This window comes from Siphateles boraxobius, unplaced genomic scaffold (assembly GCF_051911475.1).
Source record: "Siphateles boraxobius isolate OS27281-9 unplaced genomic scaffold, OSU_SipBor_1 7, whole genome shotgun sequence".
In the NCBI taxonomy this organism is placed as follows: Eukaryota; Metazoa; Chordata; class Actinopteri; order Cypriniformes; family Leuciscidae; genus Siphateles; species Siphateles boraxobius.
The window spans coordinates 26769961-26787089 of NW_027509197.1; the positions used below are offsets into that span (position 1 = coordinate 26769961).

At 38.7% G+C, this 17129-nt stretch overlaps 1 protein-coding gene across 3 annotated transcripts; it reads right to left on the reverse strand.

Annotated features, from left to right (window-relative positions):
• Window positions 1–1164: 1164 nt before the first annotated feature.
• ndp (norrin cystine knot growth factor NDP) lies at window positions 1165–16039 on the reverse strand. Of its 3 annotated transcripts, XM_077215356.1 has the most exons (4): window positions 11729–11877; window positions 7025–7055; window positions 6700–6902; window positions 1165–2654 (listed from the first exon to the last, which is right to left on the reverse strand). In XM_077215356.1, the coding sequence occupies exons 1-4, from the start codon at window positions 11837–11839 to the stop codon at window positions 2430–2432; spliced, it is 570 nt and encodes a 189-aa protein (XP_077071471.1). In that variant the 5' UTR covers window positions 11840–11877; the 3' UTR covers window positions 1165–2429. The 3 variants fall into 3 exon arrangements, with proteins under 3 accessions (XP_077071471.1, XP_077071470.1, XP_077071469.1); XM_077215355.1 differs by lacking the exon at window positions 11729–11877 and adding an exon at window positions 15932–16039 and having other exon boundaries at window positions 6700–7055; XM_077215354.1 differs by lacking the exon at window positions 11729–11877 and adding an exon at window positions 15782–15925 and having other exon boundaries at window positions 6700–7055.
• Between the last annotated feature and the right edge of the window lie 1090 nt (window positions 16040–17129).

Below are 17129 nucleotides of genomic sequence, written 5' to 3' on the forward strand. Positions count from 1 at the left end.
ATTTTTTTCAAGTAGTACAATGCAACATGCTTTTTGTTTCAAAAACATTTGGCATTATTTTACTTCTATAAAAAAGCTAATGAAGGAGAAACACTTCGAAAGGGACGCTGAAGTTTGCCTGCGTTGCATTCGACAAGTAAGTCAATGTTATGGTCTAAATTACAAGCTTGTTTTAATTGCTTTGTTGTGTACTTTATTATATAGGCAGCATAACAGTAGAACATGTATAGTTAAAAGCTAAACAGGCTCTTTGATGAATAGCATCATAGGCTATGTTTGATGTAATAAGGGTTGCATTTCATGCCTACATGTTGTCATAGCTTCTTAACGGCTATAGTTGCAACACGCATTTTGGAAAAGCGAGGCGCTAGAGGGCACTATTCGTTTGAATGCAAAATACAATTTCACCGCTGGATGGGAGAAATTCCTACACAGTGTACCTTTATACCTCCGGATACTCCTAGTCATATCATAGATTAAAACAATACCATGTTTTATGGCTGAATGAGGTGCACATCCTTTTACAACCATTTGTGTGATATACAGCCAGTTTAGAATAGTTTTCTGCTTTTGTTTAAATAATTATTTGTCTGTTTTTACTGACAACAGATTTTATTGCAAAGTAGCTGTCCAAGCCAGTGAAGGAGGATTTTTTTTCAAAGAAGAGTGAGTAGTAAAAACAAATAGTAGCAAATAACCATTTCAATTTCAGGACTGAAAAATTGCAGCTGATATTGGACTCAATTGGACACCACACGATAAGGAAAAGTCACACTCTTGGGTCAAAATTGGGACTGGCTTCAATTAATAGTGTTATTATTTAACCTCGTTCTATTAGAATCACCTGCCGGTTTTGCTTGAATATTCACTTTGCGAGGGGATTAAGAAGACACGTACGTGTACAACACCTGGAGCGTTAGAATAACGGAAGGTCAGAGAACAAGATGATGTGTCATTTAGCTGGGTGCCTAGACGATCGTGTAGGGAGATGTCTTAGGGCAGCCATAAAAATTACAGAGAACTCAACTGACAGCTATTATGTGGACTGTCTGTCATGCTGTCAAATTAGCCATTAAGTTAATTATAGCCCCACTGAAAGTCACATTGTATGGAGGAGCCTAAGTATGTGTAACAAGACAGCTAGCACAAGGCAGCCAGTCAGACTTTAAAAACAAAAGAGCACTGTTTATTAGATTCATGTGCAGAGCCCAAAAAGCTGTCATATTTGTAGTGGATTACAAACCTGTCCAGCAAGCAAATTGTCATAATTTCCCAGTGGTATAGTTTCAGCAGTTTGTAGAGGGTGAATTTATTTCCACAGATTAGAGAAATTTGAGGAACAATACTTTTTCTTTCATTTTTTTATATATGGCATTTGTCATTTACTGTACAATTCCACAATGCAAACATCATAGTTATTATAACTGTACGTGATTGGCTTGACAACTTGCTGCTATTATGTGTCATGAGCCATTACGAGACTTTGATGATGAAATAAACAGACTTAACACTGACATTTTCCACATACAGTCTGGCATGGTAGATCGCTGTGAACCCCACAGTAAAAACCTGGAGGAGGTTTACAAAGTCTATAATTGGCACTATGATTTGTACAAGAGTATTTTTCATTGTTCAAATATTAAGCCGGTATAATGAAGCAAAGATGTATGCCTGGAACATGTGGGCAATTCCAGAGACCTTAAAGGGATAGTTCATCACAAAATGAACATTCTGTCATCATTTACTTACCCTTTTGTTGTTCCAAACCTGTATTTCTTCTGTCGAACACAAAAGAAGATATTAAGTCAATGGGTTTCAGTGTTGTTTTGGACTCTACTGACTTTCATTGAATAAAACAGTTAAAACAATCTTCTTTTGTGTTCTGCAGAATAAATAAAGTCTTTCAGGTTTGGAACGACTGAAGTAAATAATGAACTATCCATTTAAATTCTATCCTAGTTATAAATCAAACTTATATAGTTCACCACTTGCATTGTCTATGCAAACATCCAGTCTTCTGTCCTGGTCTGTGTATTAAATCTCTCAGATATTGTAAAACATAGTCCGCCAAAGTGACTCCCCCTCAGCTTCATCAAATTTCCCTCAAGATTTACAATGTTGTTGTCGGCATCCGCTATTTTACACACGCGGTGATCAAAACAATGGAATGCAATAAAAGTAAATTGACTGGCTGAGCGCATGCGCAGGTGCGACAGCCGGGCCGACATCTGGAAATCCGTGTGCATGCAACACTTTACATGCGATTCTTCTTGAAGTCTTGATGGGTTGTTGGCAGTGCTAATGAATCGTAAAATGGTTGCTCTGAATCATCAGCAATAAAGTGTACCCTTCAACTATTTTTTTTTTTTGTCTTTCAGCCAGAGGGTCTTTCTCCATGACACAGCTGGAGTCATGTTAGCTGGAGTTATTCAGCTGCACTCCTCGCAGCTGCACGCAAGGATGTAACGGTAAGTAGCGGTTATCCGTGTCCCGCCCGAGCATCGCAGACGTACCGCCTTCAGTTTGGAGGTGTGTGGACGGCAGCAGAAACAAGTGCTTTTGAAAGGCTGCTTCAGGACTGAGCTGAAAGAGATCAGCGGGTCTGAGCGGGACGTGTGGCTGCAGTGACCCTCACATCGAGCCAGGAGAACCATCTGTAGAGCATAAAAGGTTCATTTAGATCCATGTTTAAGTAAACGGGTGTTACCATCTTTCTCTTGTCACACATTAATTAAAATTCATGATCTATCTATCTATCTATCTGAAATTTGATTTGAATCATTTCCTTATCTAGATAAGTATTGGAAAAAATAAAACCGTATGAGAAAATATTTGTGCTCTAAGACTATTAGCCCCAATTTAGTTTTCTAAAAGATTGTTCTAAAAATAAATTTATCACACAAGAGTGTTTTCATGGCAAACGTTTAGTAATCGATCGTTTAGTGGTTGTCGAACATGACTGAATGAATTCAAGGCACACATTTTCATTACACAGAACTGTTTGTCTTTACCATAAGCGATTCTCATTGAACCTCACTAAAAGAAAGTGTGTGTGTGTGTGTGTGCTACTTAAACCAGCAACAGATAAAGGAGAAAACGATAATTTAAATAAGACTGTACTTTACTGTTTGGTGATTTTGCCACATCAAACCACATTTACAGTGTCAGAGGTGAATATATTCAGGTTATAAAGCATTGTAGGTTCTTCTAATCATGTAAGTGCATAAAGAGAAAAAAAAAAACAATCTATCTATGTCGATCACTTGTAAAATATTATATAGGCATATATTGTAACATTTTAGTTGGATGATGCCACACAAAAATGTTTGTACTACAAAAACTTTGTAACGCCCAATTTGTTTATTAATTTTGTTTTAAGAAATTATTTTCAGTCTCCATTTCTTTACTCCCAAATTGGCCTTCCCCCTTTTTTGGAGACATCAACAAAAACTGGAATGTGTGTAAGATTTTCTGACTAAGTAGTTTTACCAGTGGGCATCCTTCGTTGTCTGCACAAGTATTTGTAGTTATTATAAAGAAAGAGTCCTGTGCCATCCCTAATTTGAACCCTGTGTCAGAAGAACTAAGATAAGTTTCCTGAGAAAGTTTGCAGTGTTGAACAAAGAAAGCTTGTGTACTCTCTCACTTTGACCTTGCACCTGCATGGTGATGGGAGTGTGGTTGATCTCTCCCAGACCTGGATGCTCAGGCTACTTGACTCCCCCAAATACCTCAATCTCACAAATTTGCCTCATCTACTTTGTGAGGATTGTTGTGTGACAGATGAAAGGTTTTGCACTTCGCAGGACCGATTTATGGGGGTCAGATCCACCTGGCTACATCGCTGGAGTTCACTGGCTGATGAAGAGAGATACGCTCATCAAAAAAATCCCCCTTTGAAAAGCGCTGTCCTACATAAGAGTTCTCTCGTAATTAAAGGTATATGAGTGATGCTCATCTGCAATGATAGACACAAACGTGACCCAGTTCAATGGTCTACTGATTCGGAATATGAGGTGCTGGCCAGACCGCAGGCCGCCACATTCCTGAACACTCCGTAAATGGACTCCTGTCATGTTGTCTTTCAGCTGCATAGTGTTAGTGGAGTGTCACCCCCATTATAAGGAACACTAGCCTGTCTGAGGCCAAAAAGCACCCGATATGCATCACTCATGGTCCGACATCCATGAATGAAGCGGCATTGACTTGCTGCTTCTAGCTGATGTCATTATTTAATGTCACCTGAAACTGTAGGCATACGGCCATGTTCGTAAAACAATCGGAGGATAGATGTGGGGGATTTCAGAGGGGGGTGCAGTGGAGGTGTGTGGCCACAGAAGATGAATATTCAAGGAAACATGGCAAGGTGACAAAAGCTGGGCAGCAGATGTAAGCTCTTCTTCCCCTCTATATTTATCTCAGAGTGACTGCGCAGGTGGACCCTATTGTGTAGCACTACTGAAATTTGCATGGAAGCATCAGCCATCCTCATAACTAATGCAATGTGTAATAGGCTTCTTTAAAGGTGACTGAGTTGAGCTTAATCCATTGTGCTGCTTTTAGACAATGGGCCTGTGTACATGCTGAGGTCTGTCAATCAGAAACTAATCAAATATTTCACTGTTGGGTTTAGTTGTTTGATACAAAATGGTCTGGCTAGTGGCTATACAGTTCTTACTTTTAACCAGTAGAGCTGATTTTCCAATACACATGTTTGATTCAATTTTATTTGATTCCGATTCATTTGGGCATATTTCAGTTATAAAATCTGTTTTGCTTGCGTATCAAAGAAATTATCTCCCAGCTGATGCTGTAAATTACACTGGGAAGCTTCTAAAACTGTAATAGAGTTATTCATTATAGAGTTCCAAGAGTGCTGAGCCCAAACAACACTGAGTTTGTATTACTCTTATTGTCTGTGTTGTCTGGATTTGTTTGTAAATATTAACTTGGTTATTGAACTTGTATAAAAAAAGCAATATCACTCTCAAAATTGTGCTGTAATAGTTTTTGTGAGTGGTACTACACTGGTTGCACTTAATGCTTTTTGATTCACTAAAAAGAACTGGCTCATTTGAGTAATTTTTTCATGAATCTGATTACACTGGTTGCTCTGAATGGTTTTGATTCACTAAAAGGGATATTTGATCATGAACCATAATAGTCTGCACTTAGATACACTAAGTTTGTTCAAATTCAAAGATAAACACTGTGAACTGAGTACAAGGAGTACAAGGAGTGCGCCACTGAAAACGGTACAGGCAAAATAAAGGATAGTTCTTGGGATTTTAGGAATCTATGATTAATTGGAATGTCAGTATTTTACATCCCACTAATTACTTTTTGGAAGCAATCATGTACCCAGAGTCGGTTTTAATTTACTTTAGCTTTATTTGCATCCTTGAATGAAACTTTACCTAGCCACGTTTTCCATTTTCTACTTACTGCTTTTGGATAATCATGCTGTTTGTCTGGTAATTAGAAAATACAGTTTGTGTAATGCTTGCAGAATGAAGATTTTTAGCTCCAGCACAGGTGGCTAACTAGCTCATCTTCAGTTTATTGGATGTTGAATATTTGTTGACACAGCCCAGCTGGGTTTGTAAGAGCGGGAGCCTGAGAAATTCAATTCACAATATACAGATCATTAGAGGCTGTCATTCTGAGGGGAACAGGTGAATCAGAGCATCTGGAACTCATCCTTTTTATTATCGATGGCTTATTTTAAGGGGACGTATTTGAGGCGCTCTATTGTTTCGATAAGCAAAAAATGACTCAGGCGTAACACTGTGTCCAACACCTTGGAACTGTGCCACCTCCAGATATTTTATGCACCTCATGAGTGCTTATTTCTGGCGAGGCTTTAGGCCGCACAGGCAGGCAGTGTTCCTTGCCAAGGTGTCAAAGTAGTTAAAGGTAGAGGTCATTAGACAAGCGAGCCATGCTATCTGATTCAATAAATGAAAACAGGGTTTCTTGGGTTCTAATTATGAGGGACATCCCTGGGGTCAGTGTTTAAATGTAAAACCTTCTAAAGCATCAGGAGACTTGATTTGTTTTAAGCAGCTTGTTAGCAGAAAAGTTGTGGGTGTAGAGAGTGTATTGTTTTACAAGAAGACCTGACCTCCCAGACTATTTTTTGTAATTCAATAAGCAACAAGGGAGCTCAATTTTTTTGTTCCTTTCACCTGGATGTTAAGGCTTTTTTTCTCCTCCATACTGATATGAGACAAAAAACATGTGTAACAATCTGAAATCATTTGCAGTTTCATCAAATATCATTTTGTGCATGCTAGTGTTTCCTACCATTGTTTTATTATTTATATACTATTATAATTGCCTTTTATTTTTATATTTTCAGTTTTCATTACAATTTTAGGTTACGTTAGATTAAAATATCTTCTTTTTTGTTCAACAGAAGAAAGAAATTCATACAGGTTTGGAACAATTTGATCATTTTAAATTTTTGGGTGAACTATCCCTTCTAATAATAGTGTTCTAAATTTTACAAAAAATATACATATTATTGGATACAAACTTAGTTTAGCTGACATTTTGGATCAAACAGGCAGAAATTTTCTTAGAAAACATGATGACATCTTTTGAACGAAACATTTTTTATGGATTTTTAACATATTTATATGGCACAAATACAATCAGGATCACTACAGTGACAGCATCACAATTTTGAGTTCTTACCTTTGAATTGCATTTGTAGATAGGATGTGTGATGGTCTCAACAAAATGATGTCTCATACACCTGTCAGGATCATTGTCCCCTAAGTGTCCACTCTCTGCCTTACAGGTGACACCCTGCAGGATAGTCAGCAGAGGACATGTGACCAGAAGAAGTAGAATCCCAGGCTGGCCCAGAGCGACTGAGTTCCTCATATTGTCCACAGCTTCCACAGGTAAAACAAAAGAAAGCTTGACCGTCTACTACAGAAGACAAGGAAGAGGTCTCCACTGTGTTTTTGATGCCACATAAGTGAACCGAAATATGTAGTTAGCGTTGTCTTTAAACTCAGCCATCTCCTTGAGTGGCCTGGATGTCTCTGTGGGCAAAGAAAGGAACCACGGTTAGTCCAGGATGCAAGCTGCAGAAAAAACACCCAGCTGAGAGCGCGATTTCAGGTAATGTTTCGCAGGTTACTCAGAGCTGTTTAAGTTGTTAGTGGAAGGACTGGGCAGGTGAGGTAAGGTGCAACGTAAGGGAGAGTGGAAGTTTGTCTGCGTGAGAACCCGTCAGTGACAGATGACCCGAGACAGACGTCTGTTGTGCCTCTGCCAGCTGGTTAAGGTGATTGCTGCCATGTCTCCAGCCAGAAATAAGTGGGCTGTGATGTATGAGGAGTTCTGGCAGACCGCTGTACTGTTATTCTTACAATCCCAACACTGAAAAAAATGGTGTTTTTATTACACAGTGAAGAAACCTAATATATTAATAAACAGCCCGGAGCAAATTTCCCCAGAAATGAATTTTTCATAAAAAGAAATAAGTCTCGGTGCAAGTTCTCTCATGACAGTAAAACAATTGCCAACTTAGGTACACATATACTTATTTTTTCATGTGCTTAGTGCTTTACAGTCCTCATGATAATGTTTCGTGTGTGGCAGTTAAATTCACTGAGCCACGACTGCTAAAAGGTTTGGTGTAATGAGGGAGAGAAAGAGTAGCAGAGCCCTTAGGGTAACCGACTCCAAAAACCTGGATCAGACAGAGAGGAAATTATCATTCACTAAAACAATACCTTGCATTATGTCTAAACCTCTTTCGAATTTTATTTTGAAACCCGCAATTGCTCCGAAATCGCAAACACATCAGGCTAATTTAAAACTTTCTTCTTGTGTTTTTCTTACCGGAGCGACTCATTTAACTTTAGCATTCCTCGTGTAGGGTTTTAGGTATCAATTTGCCTGTTTAAATAAATACTCCCTGAAATGTTTAACTGCACCAGAGAGCATGTGTTGCTGGGTTTACACAAGCACACATCACAGTCTGTTCTTAATTGGGATGCTTCAAATACAGGACTTCGTCATTTATTTAATATCGGGCATACCAACTGCCATCTTCATCATCATCATCATGCCTAGGCACGACTGTTGACATTCAAACCAAGTTGAGAGCGTCTGCCGTTCTGATCTGTAGTGACTGTAATGGGCCTTAACAATGCAGTGTAGACACCCCAGCTCAAAAGATAACTACAGATCCAATTTAGTTCATAAACAATGAGATGGTGACCTCATGGCGTAACCATCCATGGCAGCATCATCGGTTGAAGGCTTCTAGTGCTGTAAGGGCAGTTGTGAGTGTATTGCTCCATAGTTTTCAGTGTAAGGTAATATTGACCACCACAGCATCCACACCTGCTTCGGCCTGTAGATTTATAAAGCCCAGTGTGTCTACAAACAGCAGAAGGACTTCCAATCCCCTCTGAGACAACATCTGATTGGCTCTTTATTTCTAAAGAAGACGGTACTAGTATTTATTTCTACCGAAGACGGTACTAGTTAAAAACATATTTTGCATTGCAGTTTCTTCCATGCATAAGTAGAGTGAACCATATTGGTATATATACAGCTTTTGTATTTACTCGCCCTCATGTCATTCCAAACTGATATGGTTTTCTATATTCTGTGGAACACAAAAGAAAATTTTGAAGAATGAAAAAGTGTTTTTGTACGTACAATAAAAGTCAGTGTTGTTTTGAACCCCAATGATCCTTTTTGTTTGAATTAAAACAGTTGAAACCTTCTTCAAAATATCTTCTTTTGAGTTTTACAGAGGAAAGTAATTGGAATTACATGAGGGTGAGTAAATTATTCTGGGTGAACTATCCCTTAATACTTCCGAGTTGCAAGATGCAAAACAGGGTATTTTTCATATTCACTAACTGCCAAATATTATCCCACAGGAAGAAAAAAACAAAAAACAAATTTAAGAGGAAGGCAGGAGCCAGGACCGGGTGAGACATGCCATAACCCCGTTGCACTGAACTCTCAGACCCAGACTGCTCGCCTAGGGACTGTGTCCTAACCGGGAGTCCCGTCAGCGGCTATAAAGCCACTTAGGGAGCAGACCCCTGGAATGAACTGTCCCTAGGCATGGCACTAGTGGTTGTGCAAATAGAGTATGGATCTTTTGATCATTGCTGATCCTCTCAGGCCATGGCAAGGCTAGAGAGGGGCCTTGCCGTCTGCACCATTAGGACTGTGAAATTCCTCACATTCAAAAGCAGCCACAGGTTAGGGGCCGTATGTAGGAGCTGTTGCACACTATTCAGTGTTGCTTCTCACCGTCTCATAGTTAGTGTTTATTTGATTTAGAGAGTATAAAATGCCATGGGAACACGTGAGCTTTTCATTTCAAGTCATCTTCACATGGTGGTTGTTCTTTGCAGACACTGAAAGAACTCAGGGGATCATGGGCTCTTGATATCTCAGTCTCTGTCTCCTGTTCTAAACCTTGCTGCTGTTTCTGCTTAAGATAAAGCACAGATTGTCATTTTAAGGGCTTGGATTATGTGGATTGAGACAATTGAATCCACATTATTAGTTATAGCTTCCTCAACATTATTGTGTAGAAACAGGCTTATCTGAAGTTAGAGCTCAATTTTCGAGGTAATCCATGTCAAAGTCGTCTAATGCCTTCAAACCAAACTATGCTGAGAAAATAATTGTATTTGAAGAACATTTATTAACGATTAAGCAATAATAATATTGCTTTTGTACAACAGTTCAATAAACAAAATGTCAATATTGATTACCTATTTTTGCGCAGTCAACGAAAATAGTTCCTAGTCAACGCAGAATTGTGTCTCAGAGCAAGTAGACACATTCCTGACCGAATAAGTGTTTTTGAACAAATTGTTTGATTGACTCATTTGTAAAGTCACTAGCTGGGTCTGAAATATGCTGGGTCCTCAAACTGTCAGAGTAGGTACAACAATTGAATAAGAACTTGCTTTGTGACCATTAAAAAAAGTAAATTCTATACAGTATGAATGAAATCCCAATGTGCTACATTCGCCATCTTGTCTTTTTCATGTGATTTACACTGTCAGTTGCCTGGCTTCACTGCCATTCACAATTTGTAAAGTGTCTGTTAAATGCGAACTTCAGAATCTCACCGGAAGTAGTAGGTCATCCTGGTACTTTCAGTCGGTACAATAAATGACTCAGTGACTCAATGACTACAGTTACTTGTCACCACTTAATGGCGTAACGATGTAGAAAAGTGTAGAAAGAGTCACTGAAAAATCCCCACCACTTAACTGTTGTATAATTATAATTAAGTATGCTTGTTGGTTATACAAGAAAAATTAGGTAAATCACTTCATGTTCCCTTTGAATCACTCAGATTTCATTCCATAGCTGGAGTACTTTAACAAGGATAATCAAACTTCAGAAGGGTCTGACAGCAGCTGAGTCCACAGTTGTTGAGTGAGGCGTGTGGTCGCCTAGTATTTGCCAATAAGCAGTATTGTCTTCTCAGTCACATTGACATGCCCAAACCCCCTCCTCCGGCGAAGGGGTTACGTCACTGTTTTCTGCTTGTTTAGCACCCTATTGTTTGACCGGCTTTTAATAAACCAAAGGGCAGATTCCTGCAGGGATCACCCCGCAGCCCTCCTCTCATGCCCATCTGCAACACAAGCAGCATGCCAGGGGCACTGCCACTACACGCAGACGCCAGTAACCCGCGTCTCCAGAGCTAAACCGCATGCTAAATATATCCCCTGTGATAAAGATAAGACAAACACAATGGATTTGAACATAGTTTGATGCCAATAGCCGGGCCACCATGTGAGCCATCGCTAAACTAATGTTAGCTTTACATTTGGCTTCTCAGAAAAGCGCCGGTCTGATTGGAATGCTAAAAGATGAAAGGGTCTGCGCATAGCAGAGCTGTGGTGGAGTTTCCAGTTAAATTAATTAGAGACCCTGATATGCTGTCCTGTTAACCTTCCCGCTTTAATGTGATGTGCAAATTGACGGCTGTCGTCATCTTCTAAAAATACCTCAGGCTTTAATACTTGATTAAGTCGTCAAATGACTATTACGTATTGATTATGAATGAGTTCCACACATAACACTGGTTGACATTGCTAGCTTTTACATTTAACAACTGGGGGGGAAGTGTGTTCTAGCTCACCTCTTCCTCCATAAACAATCCTCAGAATATCTATGATTTCTCATCTGGTGCGCTCGGCTAACGACCTCTGGCTTAGCTGCTTGTATTGCACAGACAGGGACTGAATTCTCAATATAATGCTGATGACTTACCTTAGCAACCAATCTCCCACAGCACACATTATGTGAGCCTTATCATATTTATCATAGCCGTATTACTTCGGCTATGAGTCACTCTGAAAAAAATCACTATGTATCTGATCAAATCAAATTAATATGCACCGTCACTCTGAACTCAGGTAAAAACTGGACTCTTGCCTTTGTGAGGTAGATCGATTAACATATTTTACTTGTCAATTCTGGCTAACAATGCATTATATTTAAGAATAAGAAATCAAACACGCATACATACATATATATATATATATATATATATATATAATATCAATCAATATTTATATAAATATTTATATATAGTATACTTAGTAATGTATTCACTGCTGAAACCAGACGAACGGTAAAACACTAATGTACAGCGATAAAGTAAAAAGTAACTTTGATGACCCGGTCACCTTTACAGCGCTGGTGGTCTTACCTTCTGCCTGGTGCTGTTTAACCTGCAATATCCAATCCCAGCTGGCTCCTCTAGGACAGAAATGAAATTTCTTAAGCAACAATTGCCTTTAGATCTCTCCCTCTCTCTCATCCACTTGCTCTCTCCCCTCTCTCTGTTTCTCTTTTACTCTCTCTCACGCATGCCGATTGTGTGTGAGCTCTGATTCCTTCCCCTCCCTCTCAGCTCCCCTCCCCCCGCTTCGACATTCACACCCCCTCTTTTATTGAGGAATCACATGGAAACGGGAAAAGGATGGATGATGTACATCTTGGGATGGTTGTCAGATGTGGAACGTGACACAGCAGTCATATATCACCTTAGGGACACACACATACTCGCCCCCAGCTGCCACACCAACAAGCAAATGGGGATTCCAGCGAAATCAGAGGAATGACCAAAAGTCTGGCCCTCTTTTACGAGGTCCAGGTTATAAAACTGTTAGCGGAGTTAGTTTACTTAAAAACAATTGGTCTTCTGGGTTTCTTGCTGTCTTTCCTGAGACTTGGGAGATGTAACTCATTTCAGCTGGAAGCTATTTTGAAGCATGCATGCAGTTATATGTAGTAGGAAAATGAAAAAAAAAAAAAAACCCTATTCTCTACCTTTGGAACAGCTACAAAGGGGGATTGATGGTTGCTGTATTAAATTCATATCTTTACGCTAGCATGAGTCTTGAAATTCTTACAAAATGCGATGAAATGGCATTCAAATGCAAAGCACATAACTGCATTGTTGGAATATTAAATACAAAACAGATGTGCAATTATGAGTTCCCAATGAACGCATAATTACTATTTCACATCTCCGAAATGGAGAGAATCCAGCAAACATTTCTGTTTTTCTCAAAGTTTGTTCTCCTGTGGCCAAAAAATGTCCTTTAAAGATCATGGTGGAGGAGGCAGTTGAAATTAAATTACCGCAAATATTGGCACTAGAGGGAGAAAAAAAAATGAGATATGGACTTCATCCGAAAGGGAACTGAGTGTGGCTTGACATTATCTGATTGTCAGATCTTACCAACTTTATCCAGCAGTTTCCATGATGCTAAGTTTGAGGAAAAAAAAAACTGTTTAAAAATGACTCAAAACAAAAAATAATGTCTAACATACAGTTTTACAAAAGAAATGCAGTAGAAAATGTGATTAAATGGCATACACAAACCATCATGCAAAGTTGGAAACCCCTTGAGAAAAAAAGACTCAAAAACTAAAAACTAAAAACTCAGGAGGTCAAAAGTTGATTCAACATAAATTACCTGCAAGACTTGATGTGACCTCACAGATGTTCTCACCTTCTACCAGTCGACCCCTTGACATCACCATCATTAACAACCAGCAACTCCTGTTCACACACTGCAAATCTGAATTGAAGTAGATTATCGCAATGCTAATCCAAAGTGGGCTGATCATGACAACAGGGTTGAGTTACATAGCCACTAGCTGGGTATTTTAGTGAGGCGCACATATGCATAGAGTAAAAATAAATAATTTCTTTGAATCGTTTCTATGACTGAGAGACAAATGAATACTGGCGTTGACCTGGTATGTCAGCGAGAGCAAAATAGCCTTAGCAGAGATTTCCTCCAAAAGCTTCCCATCCTGGAAATGAGACCTTCTCATGCCTGTCCATCATATTTTTATTGTATCCAGGAGCATCTGTAGTCTTTCAACACTCAACTATTCTTTCAACTTCCGTTTTGCTATTTGATGTGGCACAAGTATCAAGTGATTTACTGTCTGCATTTGTCCATTCGGTCATGTCCATCTAATACGCTATTATTTGTTTCAGTGTTTTCAAACCTTTTTACAGATGAACTTTAATTTTCTAGAAGGACAAAGGGGGCTGAGTATTGTCGAAAGACATCGTGTTTGCCGCAGAAACTTATTTCATCAAGTACATGTTCCTAGAAAAATATTTTTGTGGATCCTGGAACAACATTCCAATTAACCAATCAGATTTGAGGGACAAGTTTACAGTTTGTGTCAAGTTTAGGCTAACAACAAGGTTTAGGTGCTTCTACATCAGTGTTATTCACCTATCATTCCCCTCTGATTTTATGGATAACTTATGGGTAGGGTTAAGTTCAGGGGTAGGGATATGGTTAAGACTAAATTTTTGGACAGGAATGTTGTTCCAGGGTCAACAAAATATGTTGACCCAGGAACGCATCTAACTCTGCAAAATCCAGACATGCGTGTTTGCCAGCCTTGATGTCGTCTTACATGACAGTATTTATCCATGGCTTCATCCACAGATTCATATCAGTCTCCACAACTAATGAAATTGGCTTTTATTTTTACCCACAACAGACAGACCAAGGGTTGCAAAGCAGCTTGTTAAGTGAAGAACACAAAGCGAGCCAAAGTTTTCAAGCTCAGGATTTGATCATGAAGTCTCATTTCAAGCTACATGACAAAAAGGTCTCATAATTTTGGGTGATTTATATTGAAACAATGCATGCTGTCACACAGTCTTCCAGAAATGAGCTCCTCTGGGAATGCTGACCTGGATGAAAACAGTCCATAGTCCTAATTTACAGCCAGTGTAGAAAAACTTGTCTTCCTCTAGCTATTTAAAATAATACTTGCCAAAGACAACCATGCAATGATCACTGTACCAGGTCTGGCAGGAACAAACACATACCTACTAAAATAAGTACTTTGCTAAGAAATAACAGGGAAATGCATATAGAATTCAAGCAATATTAAGATTTCTGTATGAATTAGTCAGGAGAGTCCATTATGTCAGTGCTGAAAAAAAAGCATCTAAAGGCAAAACAGAGGAGAATGTAACTGTTTCCCTATGTGTACCTGAGGCAGAGACTGGCCTACAAAGAAAGTGTCTTAATTCTGCCTGTTTACTATCCCTGTGCCAATTCCTGTAGGCATTGTCAAATCACTGTAGCTGGGAAAAGGACAAGGCAAAATGACCGTCCACTAATTTCCTGAACCTTTTTTAATCAAATGAAAACCCTTCTAAAAAATAAGAAGGTCAAACTCATTTAATTGAGTTGTCTTAGGAAGTTGCTGTAAGTCACATGTTCTCTTAGATTAAACAAATCTTTGAAACAAAAAATTAGCACTCAGCACACGCCACAGACCAGATGCTATTAAAAAAAAGTAATTTTGTATTGAGATGGGTCACATAGGTGTAGTTTTTACGAGATAATTACAATTTTAGGAGGTTCTCTTGTTCACTGTGAACCCAAAGGAGTCATCTATTAAAGTTGATATTGTGCGTACATTTCTTTATTAGTAATGTTAAAAAGATTTTAATATGAAATGGTAAGACTACAACAAAATCTGGCAGAATATTATTTTTGTTGGAAGTATGTAAAATAATTGTCCTTAAAGCTGAAGTGTGTAATTTGTGGATCCCTTACCTAATACTATATGACTGATATCAGATGGGTTTCTCACACCCCCTTTATGCCATTATTCAGTTCAATTCAACTAGCCCCACCCCCAAACCTATGCCATTGGCTGAGGTACTGTTGCTGTGTATGGGTGCTCAAACAAAATCAGCAATGTTTTGATGGCACCACAAAGCCACAATGTGTTCTGACACTTTTTGGAGAAATTAAAAATGGCATACTTATTGTTGTCTATTCATATTGATCTCACTCATAAGTATTTTAACAATAGGAAAACCTCTGTAATGATCCATGATTTGGTGGCAGTTTAGTTAAATCTTGGTTCAGATCTGTCTCTTCAGTAGTAAGTTATTTTGGTTAAGAAAGTGTTTGCTAACGAAGTAATAACTAGAGCAATACGACTGGCTTTTATTATAATACAATAATTAGAATGTTTAGCGACCACCAAAATAGACCTTTAAAAAATTAATTGGAGATCTTTTGCACCAGAGATTTTATGACATTTTCCTGAGCAGAAACTTAAGGAGACTCGACTAGAGACTGGATAAACATCAGTTAAACAAGAGCCAGGAAACATTAAAACAGCGAACACACTATTGGTTTAAGCTCTGAAAGTATAAACCCTGTAGCGGATGATCTATAAGTTCTATGACACTTACCTTAGTTTGCTTTGGGTGAATTGTCCCTCTAAATGTTGCCCTGTACGTTTATTGATAATTTCTATTAACATTGCACATCTAAATAATTTGTAGTCTTGTATAGAATGTGCTTTGCCACATAAATGACTTGTAAAGTGCGGTCATATTTACCAATGCTCGCGGGTGAAATTCAGTCATTTCCGGAGGAATCCAGGAGCTCGGGAGTTTCGCGTGAGGGCGAAAAAGTTCCAGACGCAGATTCCATGCATGTTCAAGTTGGTAACCACAATTCACCACGCTGGCCAACAAAAAGCTGATTAGTTTGAAATTGACAATGGACATTTTTTACCCGCATTTTTTTTTTCTCCTTCCTGACAAAAACTTAATATTGATATTCGGGAAGGAAATTGTGGATGTAACTATCAGGAGGCTTTTTTTTTCATATTATTGTTAATACAATAGGCCTGTATCTTACTTTTGTGATTTCACCTGCTCAGTGACAAAAATGTGTTCATGCAACAGACAGATATGAAATCAACCACAATAATAACATTAAGAGAATATTTCAAAACTGACATTAATATCTTGGGTGATATGAGAATTTTTGTCTTAATGCGTATATAGTTATTTTAGTTGAGTACCTGTATTAAATGAACATGTGCATGCTTAAACATGATCTACATTTATTTAGTTACCAAGACTTTGTTTTGCAGACAATGTCTGGCAATTCCTAGTTGTTGCCTGTGACAAACATTTACACTAAAAATACAATGTGGTCACATGATTTTTGACTACTTCAGAATATGGCTTGAGTGATCAGATCCAAAAACAATTTGAACCCAGTTTTATACCTGCATTTAATGCTGACCACAGAAATGGATGTTAATACCAGATGTAACCGGGGTCATTGTTGCATTCTAGGATGTCAAAGTGTGGCCTCATTGACTGGAGCCAGGCTAAATATGTCCTAGATGCGTCAGCCTTTGTGTTTCAGACAGAAGCCTGCTAACTCATGAGGCTAATATTTTAGTAAGTGTGAAGGCTAGGAATGAAGACCTGATAATACCGGTGTGATGTAATGCACTTCTTCTGTCTTGGCCAGGAACTGAGGCCTTGAACGCAAAAGCTCTGATTACAGACACGCTCAACCTGTCTTTTTATATACAGCATCAGCATTTATCAATTGCATAATGTGCCAGATCAGAGTGTGAACAGCCAATGCAGGCTATAAAATGAGAATATTGGAACTTTTTACCACGGATAAAACCCTTGCTTTACTTTAACTAAATCATGAAAATGCCTTTGGGAAATATGAATTTGGGTACTGCAACGGGCAGTTGTTTTCTCTCATGGCCATGGCATGTTGACG

Coding starts and splice junctions, on each gene's coding strand:
- ndp (XM_077215356.1), bottom strand. CDS start 11,839: ATGAGAGAGAGGGAGAGATCTAAAGGCAATTGTTGCTTAAGAAATTTC. Junction 7,056..11,728: donor TAAACAGCACCAGGCAGAAG/GTAAGACCACCA, acceptor CTTTGCCCACAG/AGACATCCAGGCCACTCAAG. Junction 2,655..6,699: donor TCTACAAATGCAATTCAAAG/GTAAGAACTCAA, acceptor TATGCTCTACAG/ATGGTTCTCCTGGCTCGATG.